Source organism: Vigna unguiculata, chromosome 8 (assembly GCF_004118075.2).
Source record: "Vigna unguiculata cultivar IT97K-499-35 chromosome 8, ASM411807v1, whole genome shotgun sequence".
Taxonomy (NCBI): domain Eukaryota; kingdom Viridiplantae; phylum Streptophyta; class Magnoliopsida; order Fabales; family Fabaceae; genus Vigna; species Vigna unguiculata.
Genome location: NC_040286.1, coordinates 10,258,030 through 10,276,220, shown reverse-complemented (window position 1 = coordinate 10,276,220; position 18,191 = coordinate 10,258,030). Strand labels below are relative to the sequence as shown.

General features: G+C 34.1%; 1 protein-coding gene across 1 annotated transcript; it reads left to right on the top strand.

Moving 5' to 3' along the window:
• The first annotated feature begins 13,271 nt into the window (after nt 1-13,271).
• Nucleotides 13,272-15,794, top strand: LOC114194817. The gene is made up of 7 exons (XM_028085229.1): nt 13,272-13,326; nt 13,396-13,637; nt 13,736-13,930; nt 14,010-14,102; nt 14,187-14,288; nt 15,270-15,491; nt 15,720-15,794. Exons 1-7 carry the CDS (start codon nt 13,272-13,274, stop codon nt 15,792-15,794), a joined length of 984 nt encoding a protein of 327 aa, XP_027941030.1.
• The last annotated feature ends 2,397 nt before the right edge of the window (nt 15,795-18,191 follow it).

Sequence of the window (18,191 nt, the reverse complement as noted above, 5' to 3'; positions counted from 1 at the left end):
CCCACTTATTTGCACACAGTACCACATATGTGTGACATGTGTTGTGGCATTTTTTTTTGGAGACTAGTCAACCAACTTCATTATTTTAGGTTCATAAGTAGTTTAATCTAATTATTATGGTCCATAAAAGGTTCATTTAAGATGGTTTGGACACAATATTATAATTTTTCAAGTTTTCAAAGACTTTTACAAAAAGTCATTTGTAGTGCCCTACTTATTTTGCACATGGTTACCACATATGTGTGACAACACCAACATACTTCGCTCTACACGAATGGAAAAAACAAATCTGTAAATACAAATATAAAGTTAGGTCCTAAAATAATCACCAAAAATGAAAACGTATAGATGCACATACTTTCTTCTCCCTACTACATTCACAAATTTGATCACCTTTACTCACCATTCTTTTACTCCAATCTACGAACACCATAAGCGGATAAAAAAGGAATGTCAAAGAATTTGCTTCGTCAGACAATACGAACATATCATCAACGACAACTCGTTATCCATGGACTATGATTACCAGTAGAGCATTATGGTTGCACAACACTATCTTGACCTAGATTTTTTTCCCTTCACTTTCAAACCCACCCAAATACATACTTGGAAAACCTGATCAAAGGCAAATGATGCACACTCAAACAAGTTGGCGATCCTTCCAATTTCTGAACGAATGAGATACAACACTCACCAAAGGAGTCAATGCCTCTAAAACGAAAATAAACATAAAGCTCAAATATCTCTTTCTACCATAGTGGAAAAAACATTAACCAGTCAACAGTGTAAAAAATAAATGAAAAAATTAATTTTTAAATGACATATAAGTGGTGTCAAAACTAAGTCAAGAAATCATGTAAAAATATAATTTTGAAAAAATGAGTAAAAGAGAAGGTAATATAAAACGGAAGTGATATTTAACACCAACGTTTGACTCACTTTTGACATCAGTAACATGTCAACGGAGGTGGATTTATGAAAATCAATTTTCAATTTTCTTTTAATTGCTGACAGTGATAGTTTTGTGGAACATGGAATGCGGAATTGGAAAGGCGTATGATTACATTTAGGGAGGCACTATGGTTTCCTCTATTATTCGCTCTAATTCTCTTTCTCCCATTCCTTACTATAAGTACATGTAATTGGGTCTATACAAAAAAGTCCATGTTATTGGATTAAATTGTACAAAAACTCATTTATTGCTCCCCATTTATTTACACATGTTCACCATTTATGTAGTAGATATGTTCTGGCATTTTAGTTCAAGGACACACGCTACTCAATTGTTTAGGTTCATAACCATTTATAATGACCCAGGTGATCCATAACAAGTACATGTAATTGGACTTATATAGAAAAGCTCCATGTTACAGGGTTTCATAAAGTTGTACAAAAACACATTCCATGTTCCCCACTTATTTACACATCTTCACCAATTATGTAGCAAATACGTTATGACCTTTTATTTTGAGAACACTCACACACGTAACTTCTTCTCTTGACTACATTCACCAATTTCACCACCTTTACTTATCACTCTTATACCCCAAAGGCCAAATCTAAGGTTTGATTCATTCACAAAATAAGGATAACTTAAAATGGTGGACCCTCACCTTGGTTTTTCCTTTGTTTCCTTCAATTCGAACGAACACGCTGTTATCGTGATCGACAAAGTATCTTCACTGGTAGAGGTTCACGATGGAAGAGAAGTATCATGACCTAGGTTTTTCCTCCTTCGATTTAAAACCCACGCAAATAAACACTTCAAAAACTTTAACGAAGAGATACCCTAGATTCAAGCATTTCAATTTTTCGTTGTGCCATAGTGGATAAAAACGGACCAGGTAGCAGTTAAAAAAATGATTTGGAATGGCCGAGAGCACAATAACGGTGAAAGAAAACCTAAAGGAAGGTCGTGAGGAATAAGAGAAAGAGAGCAAGAGCAATGGTAGATGAAACCCTTACGCCTCCTCTAAATGCAATCATGTACCCTCCCAATTTCGAATTCCATCGTGCACAAAACTGCCACCCGTCAGTAATTAAAAGAAAATGGAATATTGCTTTTCATAAATCCACCTCCATTGACTTGTTATTGGTGTCAAAAGTGAGTCAAAATTTGGTGTTAGAATATCATTTTCGAATATTAAAATCACCTTAAAAATTGATGATTGATAACAAATGAGAAAAATATAGTGGTAAGGAGTCAATGAAAGAAGAAGAAAGAGATAAAGAAAGAGAAAAAGAAAGGAAAAAAATTTTGGAACGTGGTTTGGTGAAAAAATAAATAGTCGAAATATTAATATTAGTATCATAAAAATGTAATTTTAACATAAAAAATTTAATTTTATTAATTTTAGCTTTGAATTAATTGTTAAAATAAATAAATGCATGTTATTTTTTTTCTAATGTATTTATTGAAAAGAATTAATATTATTATTTTAAAAAATTTATATCTTTTATGTTTTATTTTTGTTTTTTAAATTTAATTTGTATTTATTTTCAAAATAATCATATATTTGTGTTTAGAACATCGAGAGTTAATAGATCGAAGGAGAGGATCTAGATAAGGAGATTAAAGGGATGTATTGGGACAAAAGAGATTGAGAAGAGGATCGAATGAAGAGTTATAGAGAGCTTGTTCATCACTGCATCATGGAAGATACAATAGTATCAAGAGAAGTGCGTGATCAAGAAAGGGATTAAACTTGGACTAAAGTAACATGGGAAGAATAGGTATAAGTGAAGCAATGTGAGCAATTTTAAGACAAATATCACAATTAATGTATTTTTTATTTTATTTTATTTGTTTAATTATCGGGAAAAAGGGTGAAAAAATAAATAGGTCATTCAAATGCAAAATAAAGGTGATAAATTGTTGTTACAATTTAGAAAGTTTTATGAACATCGTGAACAAGAGAAATGACAAATCCAATGATAAATGTACCCATTTGGATCACCGCTTTCATAGATTTCTTATATTAGTTTCTCTTTTATCTTTGGTAATTTAGTTTTATTGCAATTTACGTTCTTGTAAATCAGATACCAATGGCCACAACCTACATGAACAAAATTGCATTCATTACTAATGACACAAACTAATTCTATAAGGCTTTGCCCTTCAGACTCAAAAACGCAGGCGCTACCTATAAGAGGTTAATGGACAAAGTGTTCAACCACTTGATGGGCAAGTGTGTCGAAGTCTATGTTGATGACATGGTTGTCAAATCACCTAGCCACTTGCAACACGCACAAGACTTGTCCGAAGTATTTTTCGCTCTACAACAATATAACCTCCGACTCAACCCCAAAAAGTATGTCTTCGGTGTCGACAACGGGAAATTCCTAGGCTTCATGCTAACACCACGCGTAATCGAGGCCAACCCTGAAAAATGCAAAGCGATAATAGAGATGCGCAACCCAACCAACGTCAAAGAGGTGTAGCACCTAATAGGCCGCCTCACCGCCATATCCAGATTTCTTCCTAAACTTGTCGAACAAACCCGACCCATTATCCAACTTCTCAAAAAATCAGCGAAGTTCTCTTGGAATGACGATTGTGAAATTTTTTTCAAAAACCTCAAAACTACCCTTACATCCCTTCCAATCCTCTGCAAACCAGATGTACACCTCCCACTACTGGTATATATCACTGCAACAGACTATAAGGTCAACGCTGCCCTAGTCCAAGAATCTGCTGGAATACAACATCCAGTGTACTTCGTCAGTCGAATCTTGCAAGACCCTGAAACCAAATATCAAATGGTAGAAAAACTAGCACTTTCCTTGGTAAATGCGGCAATACGGCTATGCCCATACTTCCAAAACCACCATATTATTGTCAAAACCGACTACCCCATTAAGAAAATCCTTCAAAAACCCAACCTTGTTGGACGAATGTCATCTTGGGTTGTGGAATTTTCCGAATTCAACATCCTTTACGAACCACACGGTCCCATCAAAGTCCAGTCCTTGCTTGACTTTGCTAACGACCTCCAACACATCCCCAAAGAGGACCAATGGACACTATACGTTTATGGTTCCTCCAATCCAAGAGGCGCATGTGCTGGTATAGTCTGTTGGCAAAAGCAATACAAGTAATACAAGTCTAAATGCTGAAGCAAGATTTTGATGATGATAAAAGAAGCCTGAAAGCCATCTGGAAGTCAATATGAAGACCATGTGTTGTTATGTTTAAAGCTATCTTGTAAAATGTAATTAGATTAGTTAGAATCAGTATTGTACAAGAAAATTCTGGTATTTCTCGAAAAATCAAAGTGATAATCGATTATCACTTAGAATAATCGATTATCCTGAGCTGAACCAATTTTTTCAAGAAAGCACTGGAATAATCGATTATCACCTCTAATAATCGATTATCTGCTCAAAAATTTGTTTTTCATAAACCACACTGGAATAATCGATTATCACTAGTGATAATCGATTATCCTGGTCAGTTGGGCGCGACTGTTCAGCTTTTTGACCTAATTTCTGGAACCTCTATTTAAGGAACCTCAGAGTTACTTCTCACTTACCTTTTTGAGAAGCTAGAGTGCTAGTGTTGTGATTGCAAGAGAGTTCTCTGAGTGTTCTCAATAAAAGCTTTGAAAAACCTAGTGTGGGTAGAGCGATAACTTTTCCTGAGAGGTGTTCTAGGAGATTGAGTGCTGCTGCTGTTGCTAGGAAAGCTAAGGTCAAGGTTCTCTGTGTGATTCAGAGAAAGGTGTTCATCTCTAGTGTGATTTAAGAGAAGTGTTTTCTTTCCTTACACTCTTAATATCTGATTGTAAATCTGTTACTTATTAGTGATTTAGTTAATCTCGTTTTTGAGAGATTAACAACTAGACGTAAGGTCTTTTGATCCGAACCAGTATAAATATTTGTGTTCAATCTTCTTCTCTATCTCTTTATTTCATCTATTATTGTGTTTAAAGAAATTACTTATTGATCCAATTGATAAATTTTGGAAAAATTTAAAATATTAATTTTATTTCTTAAAAACCAATTCACCCCCTCTTGGTTTTGTCCGCACACTCAAACATTTCGCTGCGCGATACCAACATCGTCCTTGAAGGCCCCAATCACATCCTCATCGAAAATCCCTACACTTCGCCTTCAAAACCTTCAACAACCAGGCCGAGTACGAAGCCATCCTCGCTGGCCTATCACTAGCGCACGAAGTTGGAGTATGCTCGCCAATATGCAAAACAGATTCCAAGCTCACTGTTGGCTACCTTAATTATGAGTTTCAAATTAAAGATGCAACTCTCCTCCAATACTATCACCTAGTCCACAACATCATGCAATCTGGTTTTGATAGGGTACACATCCAACACATCCTAAGAGGAGAGAATGTACGAGTAGACATCTTGTCCAAACTAGCACTACAAAAAATCTTGAAAATTATGGCATTTTAAATATGGCGGTTATTTAAAACAGCCACTTTTTACAACATAATATGACATTTTTCGAACTACCATATTTTACCTATGATATACGACGGTTTTATCTGTCATTTATTAATAGTGGAAAACTGTCATATTTTATATGTAAAATATGTCAATTTTAACTGCCATATTTTAATAAATCCCATCATAAACATTTTCCTGTTCGAATTAATTAGATTAGTGAATATTGACTATATTGAAGCCTTCGAGCAAATCAGTTTGCACATTGACTGTATTGAAGCCTTCGAGCACACTGCACATAGATTTGAAGCCTTCGAAACCATTTCCCTCGCAGATCTGAAAGGTTGTCGTCGCCTTTCGCTCTTCAATTTCTGGAGCTCACTGTTCGGTTCATTTTGCAGAATATTGTTCGTTTTTGGAGCTCACATTTTCGTTCGTGGTCGCGACGCCATAACCTTTTTCATTCTTCAATTTCTGATGTTCGTTCGTTCGGCTCGTTTGTGAAGCTCGTCGTTAACACTGTTCTATGCGGGAAGTTGTTGGTCTTAGGTTTTGGTAAGTTTAGCAAAATAAATGGTGATTTAAGGTTCTGAGTTTTGAATTTCTCGTTGTTCACTTTACCAATTTCTCATTGTTCTAGTGTTGGGTTAATTTGCTCATTGAGATTTCAGGTTAGATGTTAGTTTTGATCTCATTATTGTTCTGGATTAGAACCATTGTTTTATTTCTTAAGCGTATTTTTGTGCGAGAGAGACCTCTTCTGATCCAAACCTTTTTGTTTCCAATTTCAATCCAATTCGAAGGGGATCTGTGTTTGGTGTTGTTGATGTAATGCAGGTGGGAAGCTCGTTTATCAGAGCACCAAGAAGAGGGCTAGCAGACTCAAGTGCCCCGTTACTGGCAAGAGGATTCAGGGGGTGTGCTTTTTGTTACCTTTTCAATTCCTTCTTTTTCATTGTGGTGTGTAGTTTCAGTGTTTTGTTATTGGCTTATTTTGTTCATCATCTGCACCTGTGCTTGCAACTGCTTCAAATATTCTATCACCTCATCCAACATTGAAGCTTTATCAGTCTGCATAAGTTAAACAAAATCCAAGTCTATATATGTTTATGTAAACCATAATACGTAATATGGAATTCCATAGCAAGCCACGCAAAAGCAGTTAACTATATGATGAATCTATTACTCAACTAGCTAATATTGCTTAATTCTGTTAATTAATTAATCCATAAATATGATGTACTCAACATTGCATGTTTCTTTGCTTTCCCTTGTCTATATATGATATGGTTAAGTGTGGGTTCTTTTTCTTTGTCTTTCTCCCTCATCTTTGCCTTTGATTTGTATGTTTTTGGTGGAAAATGTTTGTTGTTTTAGTGTTTATTGTATAATTGACATGAGGGCCTACCACTGGAAAGGGTTTCCTGTGGAAGTAGTTGGGTGCCTCTTCACTAAATAGCCTCCTGTCAGAGCATGAAAACAAGTAAAATTTTTTAGTGTATCAGGTGTAGCTATATGTAGTGTAAAACTAACTAAATTGATGACATCACATGTTAAGAAATTTTTTGCAGTTTACAAGTTTTGGTATTTTACCAATAATGGGTGGACCATTTGTAAAGGGACAAAGGTAGTAGAATATTGTGTAAATAATTTGAACATTTAAATTTTACTTGAAATGTATGATCAATGACATGAAAGTAGATACCTTATCTACAAGGACGGTACCATAAATAAGAAAAGTCAAGAATAAACAAACAAAAACATATCATATATATTAAAATGTAAGTACGTGCATATAGAGGTCAAAATAATAGATCTAAGAGCTCAAAGTCAAGTTAAAATAATAAAAATTAATATTAATAATAACAATAATATTATGTACATGACTTTTAGAAGAAAAAAAAAATCTTGAGAGAGGTAGGGCCATGTTAATTAACTCCCTTTGTGTGTCCATGACTGCCTATCATTTAGGCCTTGGATTAAAATCAAAGACAAGTTACAAATTAAAATTAAAGTGTAGTTTACGTGAAATTGATAGAATTAATCTATTTAATTACTAGGAAGAATCAGAGAACATGGAAAGCAAAAACATGAGAGAGATCCAGTGTGAAATGGTATTTATAGTGGCTATTGAATCCTCAGGGAACCGTTACTTGAACTCTACGAAAGTGAAAATGGCAAAGAAATATGTTATATTAGTATATAGTATATAGCATCTATTTCTCTCACAGATTTGGGACCAGTAGATACTAAATAATTGGCTCAGATACCACATACACAATATCACGATTTCGATGAAAAAAAAAGTTGAAACAAACAATATCATGATTATTATATTTAAGTATATCTATAAGCATTGCATTATTAGGTGTTTTTTGTATTATAGAAGAATGTTATGTTTCTTGTGTTTTTGATTAAATTTAACCTTTTAGCTTTGAATTCTAAATTTTGCCTGATAATTGCAGATTCCACATTTGAGGCTTGCGGAATACAAGAGGTCAAGGCTACCTAGAAACCGTAGGAGTATAAATCGTGCATATGGAGGAGTTTTTGCTGGAATTGCTGTCAGGGAGAGGTTTGTCTTCACTTTTAACAGCTAGTTATATTTATAATAACTTTTTTCATTTATTACCTAGAAAGTATTTCATTGCAAGTTGAGGAGTCTCATTAAATATTATAAGTTCTTTTACCTTAAATAATTAAGAATCAAATGTTATAATTGACTAAAAAAAGAAAATGGTGTAAAGAAAATAAATTAGTTTTTCTTTACTGTTAGAAAATGGTGTAAAGAAAATAAATTAGTTTTTCTTTTTTATTACCTTGGGAACATTTACAACCGGGTAGAATTAAATTTTTCAATAGTGGGCCTATTTCTTTATTATAATGTGAATTTATAACGTGTGTAGTTTACATCAATATGATAAAGATGGTTTGGATTAAATTCTTATGAATTGTTTGACATGGAATGACAAAGGGGAGGGGACTCATTATTTTTTGCTTTCGAAAGTGATTAATACTAATTGACACAGGCACAAGATTATTTCACAAATTCTTCCTAAAGCTAACTACAAATTAATTTCATCTAATAATTTTATCTAACTGCCAAAAAACTTAATGCATCCTTATTTTTTCATTTAACTTTTGTTTTTTATTATTGCAATAATTTTTTAGTTATTATTAATATGTATAATTTACTTCTCTTTTATAGGCTTAATCTCATAACATTAAACCATTTATTGGATCAAAGATAGTTATCGAGGTAATTTATCACTCTCTATCTTACTCTATTAGTTAAATATTCTTATGTTCTTCGTGTTTTGGATTAAAATATTTTTTTCAAAATAATTGGTAATATAATTAGATAGTCAGCACACTCAAAATTTCTCTCTCTCTCTCTCTCTATTATTGGCCTTCAACCAATATTTGTTATATAATTAAATTTTGTTTTTGTATTTTTTTGTGTAGTCATGCCAATAGATAAATCGTGGATTTCTAAACCACGAAACACCATTGAATATGTAAAAGGATTGAACGTCTTTTTGGATTTTGCTTTTGAACATGGTAATGGTCTTGTCATCAAGTGTCCATGTTCAAAGTGTGGTTTTAAAAAATGGCGAACTAGGGATGTTGTTCAAGAACGCTTAACATGTAGAGCTTTTCCTGAAAACTACAAAAAATGGTATTTTCATGGTGAAGGATCAAGTGTAAGCGAACCTTTGGCTGCTACAAGTGCAAATGTGATTGAAGATATTTTAGAATCTCGAAATCCAATGGAAGATATGTTGAATGATGCCTTTAGGTTTGTGGGGGCATGATGTTAATGATTTTGACGAGGCTATTGAAGATGATGATGTGCAAAATAATATGGTGTGTGATGAAGGAAATACAAACTTTGATGCTCTTTTGAAGGACAATAACCAACCATTATATGAAAGTTGTACAAAGTATTCGAAACTATCATTCATGCTAAAGTTGTATCATATTAAGTGCATGTGTAAAATGAGTGACAAGGCAATGACAATGATTCTAGACTTGCTAAAGGATGCATTTGAACATGCTAAGTTTCCTAACTCCTTGTATGAGGCTAAGAATGTTATTACCAAACTTGGTCTTAATTATGTTAAAATACCAGCTTGCCCAAAAGATTGCATGCTATATTGGGGTGAAGAGAATGAAGGCTTAGAAGAATGTAAAAGGTGCAAGACATCTAAATGGAAAGATAAAAATAAGAAGCAATATGCAAAGATCTTGCGTTACTTTCCATTAAAGTCGAGATTGCAAAGATTGTTTATGTGTTCTAAGACAACTGATTCAATGACATGGCATGCATCCAAAAATAACCAAGACGGATTAATGAGGCATCCTAGAGATTCTGAGGCTTGGAAAACATTTGATCTATTGCATCCAGAATTTGTAAATGATCCTCGGAATGTACGATTAGGATTAGCTACTGATGGTTTCAATCCTTTTGGGAACATGAGTACAAGTCATAGTATATGGCCAGTGGTCCTCATACCATACAATCGCCCTCCTTGGGAGTGTATGAAGCAAACCTCCTTTATCCTCTCTATAATAATTCCTAGTAAACAAATGGCAGGGAATGACATTGATGTCTACTTAGAACCACTAATCAAAGAATTGAAGGAATTATGGTATGATGGAGTGCAAACATTTGACTATTCGAAAAAAGAAATGTTTACACTACGAACGACTTTGATGTGGACAATTAGTGACTTCCCTGGACTAGGAAATTTATCTGGATGGAACACATACTGGTCTTGCTTGCCCTACTTGTAACTTTGATACAAACTCATGTTGGTTGTACAGAGGCAAATTTAGTTTTATGGGACACCGTCGATTTTTACCAAAAGACCATAGATTTAGGTTGAGTCAAACTCTTTTCAATGGAAGTACTGAATTAAGGGATGCACCAAGTTCTTTGTCAAGGTCAGACATATTTAAACAAGTTGAGGGTGTGAATGTTACATTTGGGAAACCATTAGAAACTACAAATGCAAGTAAGAGGGCTCGAGGAAACAATGTTGATGTTGTTGGACCAGATCAATGGAGAAAGAGAAGTATATTTTTTGACCTTCCTTATTGGGAGACCAATTTGTTACGCCATTGTCTAGATGTCATGCATATTGAGAAGAATGTATGTGACAATGTTTTGTACACTTTACTTAATGATCCTAAGAAATCAAAAGATAATATTAAAGCTCGAAAGGTTCTTAAAGAAATGGGTATAAGGAAGGAACTTTGGGCATATGATAAAGGAAGATTTAGGCCAACTTTGTTTTCATTGTTAAAAGAAAAGAAAAAAACATTTTTGCAAACATTGAAAAATGTTAAAATGCCAGATGGATACTCAAGTAACATTTCAAGGTGTATTGACATGAAAAATGGAAAGATCTTTGGCCTAAAAAGTCATGATTGTCATATTCTTATGAAACAATTACTACCTATTGCGATACGTAATGTTTTACCAAACAATGTGACTGTAGTGATAGTAGAGCTATGTTTCTTTTTTCGACAATTATGTGGTAAATCTTTAAGTCAATTAGATCTTGATAAGCTTGAGTCTCGCATGATTCAAACTCTTTGCCACTTGGAAATGTTATTCCCTTCTACATTTTTTACAATCATGGTTCATTTAACTTGTCACCTAGCTGGTGAGGCAAAACTTTGAGGTCCGGTCCATTATCGTTGGATGTATCCCATTGAAAGGTAATTGTGGCTGGCACACCTTTCTATTTTTAATAAGTGTAAAGCTTGTTTATCCTAATTGTGATAACATTTTATAGGTATTTGGGGCACTTGAAATCCTATGTTCGAAACAAGGCACAACCCGAAGGTTCTATTGCTGAAAGATATCTAGCTGAAGATGTTTTAACTTTTTGCTCTCACTATATGGAAGGGATGGAGACAAGAATTAATAGACCTTCACGTGTGGATGATTATTGTAATACAAATTTTCCTCAATTAAGTACCCTATTTCCACCAATTGGTCGAGTAGTAAGTGCCTTTTCAACTTTTGAGCTATCAACCATTGAAAAAACTCAGGCACATCGATATGTGTTATTTAATTGCCCTGAAGTTAAGCCTGATATTGAGTGAGTATTAACATAAACCATACCTCTAATTATTGGGACAATGTGTTTTTTTATATTGTATTATTATTAACATGTTGACATGCTATGTTAAGGAATTTAAAGATTATTTACGAAGGCGGTTTAGAGGGGGAAGAATTTCAAATATGACATAGAAAAGATTGTTAATAAGGATTTCATAAACTGGTTTCCTCAAAGGGTATGAAAAATATGATTTTGAAAATTTTAAATTAATGCTTTGAAAATATGTTGACGTATTTGATAATTATTTTTTTAGATTCAAAACCCAAATATTTCAAGTTCAGTGTCAGATGATCTCAAATATCTAGCTCAAGGTCCAACACCACATGCTAGAAGATTTACTGCCTTCAATGTAAATGGATTCAAATTTAGAACTGAAAGCCGATAAACAGGGAAGAAAACCCAAAATAGTGGAGTTTTCTTAACTTCTTCAACATCATGTGTTGCAAGCAGTGCAGACGATAACATTAGGCAAGCGAATTTGGCCTATTATGGAAAATTAGAAGATATAATTGAGTTAAATTACTATGGTCATTTTAAAGTGACTTTATTCAAATGCAAGTGGGCTGACACCACAAAAGATAGGAGGTTTAAAAAGGATCCGTGGGGTTTCAATTGTATTAATTTTTCATGATTAATTCACATTGGAAACCGTGAGCAGAATGATCCCTACATTGAAGCTTCACAAGCTGAAATGGTGTACTTTGTCAACGATGAGGTGAATAAGGATTGGACAATTGTTGTCCATTTGAAACCAAGAGACGTTTATGATATGGGAGAAAGAGATATCGATGTGTGTGAAGTTGAAGCGTGTCTGCAACAAGACTTAAATCATTTTTTCACTGATTCTGAACAATTGGCACTATTTAGGGATGATAAAGATGATGAATTGTTAAATGGGGACAACAATAATAATGAACTTGATGAAAATTATTCAATGTCAGAGTAATATATAATGGAAATAGTTTGAATACTTCAGCATCATTTTCGACTTGTTTCTACAACGTAGAACAGTGAAATATAATTTCAAATGGCATTTGATCTCATATTTAACCATTTTTTCTAAAAGCATTGGTTTGATGTTTTTACTTGGAGTTTTCATAACATGAAGCTTGTTTCATTTTTATTTGCAGATATGCCTAGACCAAAAAGGATTAAGAACTTGCTTAAGTTAGTTCTTGGAACCTCCAAAGATCAACATATTACATCTAGTTCACAACATTCTGTGTTACAAGCTACCCATGAGCAACCAATACATGAACCTGTACAGCCAAGACAACAACCTGCACAACCAATTCATGAACCTGCACAGCCAAGACAACAACTTGCACAGTCAAGACAACAACCTGCATAACCAAGACAACAACCTACACAAGTAACTTCTCAACCTACACAGCCAAATTCTGAAACTGCACAACCAAGAAAGAAACATGCACAACCAACTTCTCAAGCTTCATTGCCACTAACTCAATTTGGACAGCCAAGAAAGCAACCTAGACAACCAAGACAACAACCTGGACAACCAAGAAAGCTACCTACACAACTAAGAACTCAATATACTCAACCAACTGAACCTACACATCCAACTTTTGAACCAATACAACAAACTTCTGAATCTTCACATGCAACTTCAAAATCTACATAACCAACATTTGAATCTGCACAATCAACATCTCAACATGTAGAACCAAATTCTCAATCTGCTCAACCCACTAATGAATCTGAAGAGGAAAGAATGGGACCAAAAAGAGGAAGACAGTCAAACCACTATTGGGCTGTTGATGCTATAGGTAAGGAATATGTAATTTTAATATTGTATTTTCCTCTTCATTTCTAATTCATGGATTTAATTTTTTTAGACGAGGATGAAGGTACACAAAATCTCGAGCTCAAGGTTAAAGATATTCATAACTTGCTTAATGGATTATGTGTGTTGGTGAACTATGACGATAAATATCAACCAATTGGAGAAGCATCTGCCTTACTTGCTGGAGTTTGTGGCCAACTAGCTCAAAATCACATTTTCTTTCCTATAAGTTTTGAAATATGGACAACTATGCCAAATACTTACAAAGATAAAGTGTGGGAGAGTACATTAAAGGTAATTTGACCTACATGTTGACATCTCTAGTATTAATTTATTTATAGAAAAGTGTGGACTAACTTTTGTATTATTTCAAGGCTCAATTTTGTTTCAAGGTAAATGAAGAATTGGCAAAAAGAGATGTCATGTGTAGAATTGGAAAACTATGGAGGGAGTACAAATGTAAGCTTTGGAATGAATTTTATGATCCACTTCTTAGTAGAAATGACCTCATCAAGAATGTGCCAGAAGGTCATAACATGGATCAATGGGCTATTTTTATTGATTATCGTCTCAAGCCTTCCATAATGGTACAAACTGATTAATTATAATATTTTCAATAAGTTTGAGTTTAAATTTGCAAAAATTGATTTCCTTTTCATTTTGTAGAATATGTGTAATAGAAACAAAGATATAAGGAAAAGACAAACAATTCCTGACACTGGTGGTGGTATGTCTTTGTCAAGAAGAAGGGATAATTTGGTATCTTTTTACTGATATATATGTTGTTCTCAGTTATAATATATTCTGATTTTTTTACTTACAATATGTTTTTTTTTAACATAGAAAAATGAGACTGGTAAGAATATTGGGCGAGTTGAAATGTGGAAAATAACACATAAGAGAAAAAATGGCACCTATGTGAATGATGAGGCCATGGAGATTGGGGTAACTTTATTCCTTCTTATTTCTCAACATCATGTGTTTTTATTTTATTATTTATTATATTAAAATCTGAGCACAATGGGTATGAATACTATAGGGAAGTTATTATTTATTAGCTTTGCTTAGTAAGCTATTGAGTTATTTATTGTAAGCATGGTCAGTAATATACGGAGAAAAATTGAAAACTGTCACACACCAAATGAGGCGATGGAAGCCATTATGGTTAGTGTTGAAATAAGGGGCATATAAACTCTCTTGTACACACTGCTGCCATTGTTTGGATTATGAGTCGTAACATTTGTATTGAAAGATGCATTAAACATTTCCAAAAGATAACCTTTTAAAGTATCTCTCATGGAACAAAGCCTTTTATTGAATAGCACAATAAACCAAAATATCAAAGAAAGCACTACATGACTAAATTAGATTGATTTACATTTGATAGCCATAATATTGGCTCGGTTAAGTTGTGTTCCCTATCCTAAAAGATTGTAATTTACACATCAAATATGGAGAAAAATTCCAACCCATGTGTGTTTTAAATTTTAATTAATATATTCATTATTTGATTCATTTATTTGATATGACTTGGTAATCTAGAATTTTACTTAGATCTTCATTTTCAATATCAATTTAGTAGAAAATCATGATTCATGACATATCAACTAGAGTATTATTAAAACAGAGAAATAATTACATAACAAATAGTTTAATGGAGTCCATGAGGTCAACACTGATGCATAGATAAACTAAACATGTAATGCAATTGTAGCCTTATAGAAAGATAAAATATATCCTACTTTAAGCCAAATAATTTGATCATGTCATGCGAAGTTTCTATTTGTAAGTTGTTATATTATATATCATTGTATTGTTAAATTTCTGTTTGTAAAATGTCCCTAGTACTAAGTACTAATCTGCAACATACCAATAAACTTACCTTAATGTTAAATCTAGCCTGAACTACAATTCCATTTTTTGTAGGAAAAAATTGATGATTTGATGATGCAAAATTCAGAAACTGCATTAGATATATCTCCATATGATCCGATTGGTATTATATTTGGAAAAGAGCATGCAGGTCAAGTTAGAGGATTCTCACATGGAGCTTGTCCTACCCTTGCTTTTAAAAAGTCTACTACAAGATTAAGTGGTATGAATTTTGCTTCATCTAGTGGAACTTCTCCAAATACAAATGACAAGTTTGTGAGGATATAAAATGAGCTTGAAACTATGAAAATCCAAATGTAAGCATTACTTGCCTACATTGCTTCTAAAGAAGATGTTCCAGAATACCTAGCTTCTATTGCTGCAAGTTTTCCACGTACCTTAGTTAATGAGGTGTAATTTACTTAAGTAAATGACTTAAAGTTGTTTTATTTCTTTCTTAAGTTATTTCAATAAAACATTACTTATATGTTTTATTTGTTGCAGGTACCAGATATTGGAAGCAGTGTGCCAGCTGCAAATGACAATGTAGGATCAAGTGGAGCAAGCAAGACAAATTGATATTTTGATGTTGATAATGTCTTGATATGTGTATTGTCTTTATTTTGGATATTGACATATGTATTGTCTTTTTTTTTTGGATATTGACATGGATAAGTAATTGTGTTCAAATGATGAAAATACTTTGTTATCTAAAATCATCTATAAAATTAATTTTGACTAATTTTTTGTGTACTTTTATAAGTTTATATTTTTGTATTTATTATTGAACAGGCTTATTATATTATGAAATCATAAATGTATGTCAATAATTATAAATAATATATTATTTTTAGATTATGATAGTTGAAAATATCATAATATAATGAAATAATGGCATTTTAGGCACCACAATTTACATTGAGACTGTGCTTTCAATGAGCTAATTGCGACAGTTTTAAATGCCGTTATTTATGTCTACAAAATGCCATTTTATACAATGCATCATATGGCGGTTGCTACGGCAGTTCATTACAAACCGCCACAATTTACTTTGTGGCGATAACATGTACGACGATTTTTGGAACCACCACTAGCGTAAATTATGGTGGTTCAAAATGCCGTATGTAACAAAAAAAAAATCATCGTAACTTACATCATTTTTTGTAGTGTAGCAAGTACTAAACTTAAAGGAAGGCATAAATCCCTCCCGCAACAGATGTTATTTGCACCATCAACAACAAACATCTACCTCAACCTGGGCCACACTAACAATTGGACAACTCCCTACATACAATACCTCAAAACCGGAAACCCTCCACCCAACACCGACAAGGGATGGCTGGTAAAAGCAGCACGAAACACAATGATAGGTTACGAGTTATACAAACGTGGATATGAACAACCCTTGCTTAAATGTGTCACAAAGGAGCAAGTTGAATATATACTTAGAGAAATACATGAAGGAATATGGGGCTACCATTCAGGTGCGTGGACCATGACTACCAGAATACTTAGAGTCGGCTACTTCTGGCCAACCATGGAGGCGGACTGTCAAGCCTTCGTCAAGAAATGCATACCATGTCAGAAACATGGCAATCTCATTCATCAAAAACAAGAACAATTGCACTCCATACTCTCCATGTGGCCATTCGCAAAATGGGTAATGAACATCTTGAGACCATTCACCCTAGGGAAAGGACAAGTGAAATTCCTCATAGTTGGCATTGACTATTTCACGAAATGGATGGAGGCTAAGCCAAGCCATTGGCCACAATCACCAACAAGTCCAACAATTTGTATGGAAGGACATCATATGCTGTAATGGAGTCCTACACACTATCATAACTGACAATGGCCTGCAATTCATAGATAAGGAACTCGTCAAATTCTACACCGGATTAGGAATCAAACACATCACCAACTCAGTGGAACACCCACAAATCAATGGACAAGCTGAGGCCGCCAAAAAGGTCATACTGGTCGAGTTGCGAAAAAGATTAGATGTCGCAAAAGGTCGATGGCCACAGGATTTGTTGGAAGTATTATGGGCCTATAGATGCACCCCTCAATTTATCACCAACGAATCCCCCTTCAGCTTGTTCTACAGGGCGAAAGCAATGATACCAGTCGAGATTAGAGAACCTTCCTTACACTGGCAAGTATACGACCACAACCAGAACCAACAGAACCTATGCACCCACCTATACCTGTTAACTAAGTTACGAGTAAAAGCATAAATCCAGAGTATAACGGTAAAACCGAGGGCAGCCAAAAAATACAACTCAAACATATGTCCACGAACGTTCATCAAAGGGGGCCTAGTTTGGAGAATGGCCAGTAGTGCAAGAAAGAAGGATGGCAAGTTCTCAGCCAATTGAGATGGTTCATATCGAATACGAGAGGATGCAGGAGGAGGCGCCTACAAGCTCGAGCAACTATCAAGAGAAGAGATACCGAACACGTGGAATGTATCTCACTTAAAGTTCTACTTTAGTTAAATTCTGACAATGTAATGAACACAGTTTGTAACACTAGCTGTACTCTTTTTCCTCACCTTGCATTTTTTTCCCTAAGGAGGGTTTTGGCCAAGGAGTTTTTAACCAGGCACCCAAACTTCATGAATAAAAGCAAAGGGTTTTTCTTCCACTCAACAGATTTGCAGATTACTTCTTAAGTTCCCCACCACTTACCAAAGTAAGCGACTTGGGTCGAACACAACTTATTAAGTTTCTTTCTTAAGTTCCCCACCACTTACCAAAGTAAGCGGCCTAGGTCGAACATCAATTATTAAGTTTATTTCTTTAAGTTCCCCACCACTTACCAAAGTAAGCGGCTTAGGTCAAACATCAATTATTAAGCTTCTTTATTAAGTTTTCCACCACTTACCAAAGTAAGCGGCCTGGGTCGAACATCAATTATTAAGTTTATTTCTTTAAGTTCCCCACCACTTACCAAAGTAAGCGGTTTGGGTCAAAC

Excerpts from the sequence above, each read along its gene's own strand:
- LOC114194817 (XM_028085229.1), top strand. The coding sequence starts at position 13,272 with ATGGGACCAAAAAGAGGAAGACAGTCAAACCACTATTGGGCTGTTGAT. Across the intron at positions 13,931-14,009 it reads GTCTCAAGCCTTCCATAATG|AATATGTGTAATAGAAACAA; the intron begins GTACAAACTGAT and ends TTCATTTTGTAG. Across the intron at positions 14,289-15,269 it reads ATGAGGCCATGGAGATTGGG|GAAAAAATTGATGATTTGAT; the intron begins GTAACTTTATTC and ends CATTTTTTGTAG.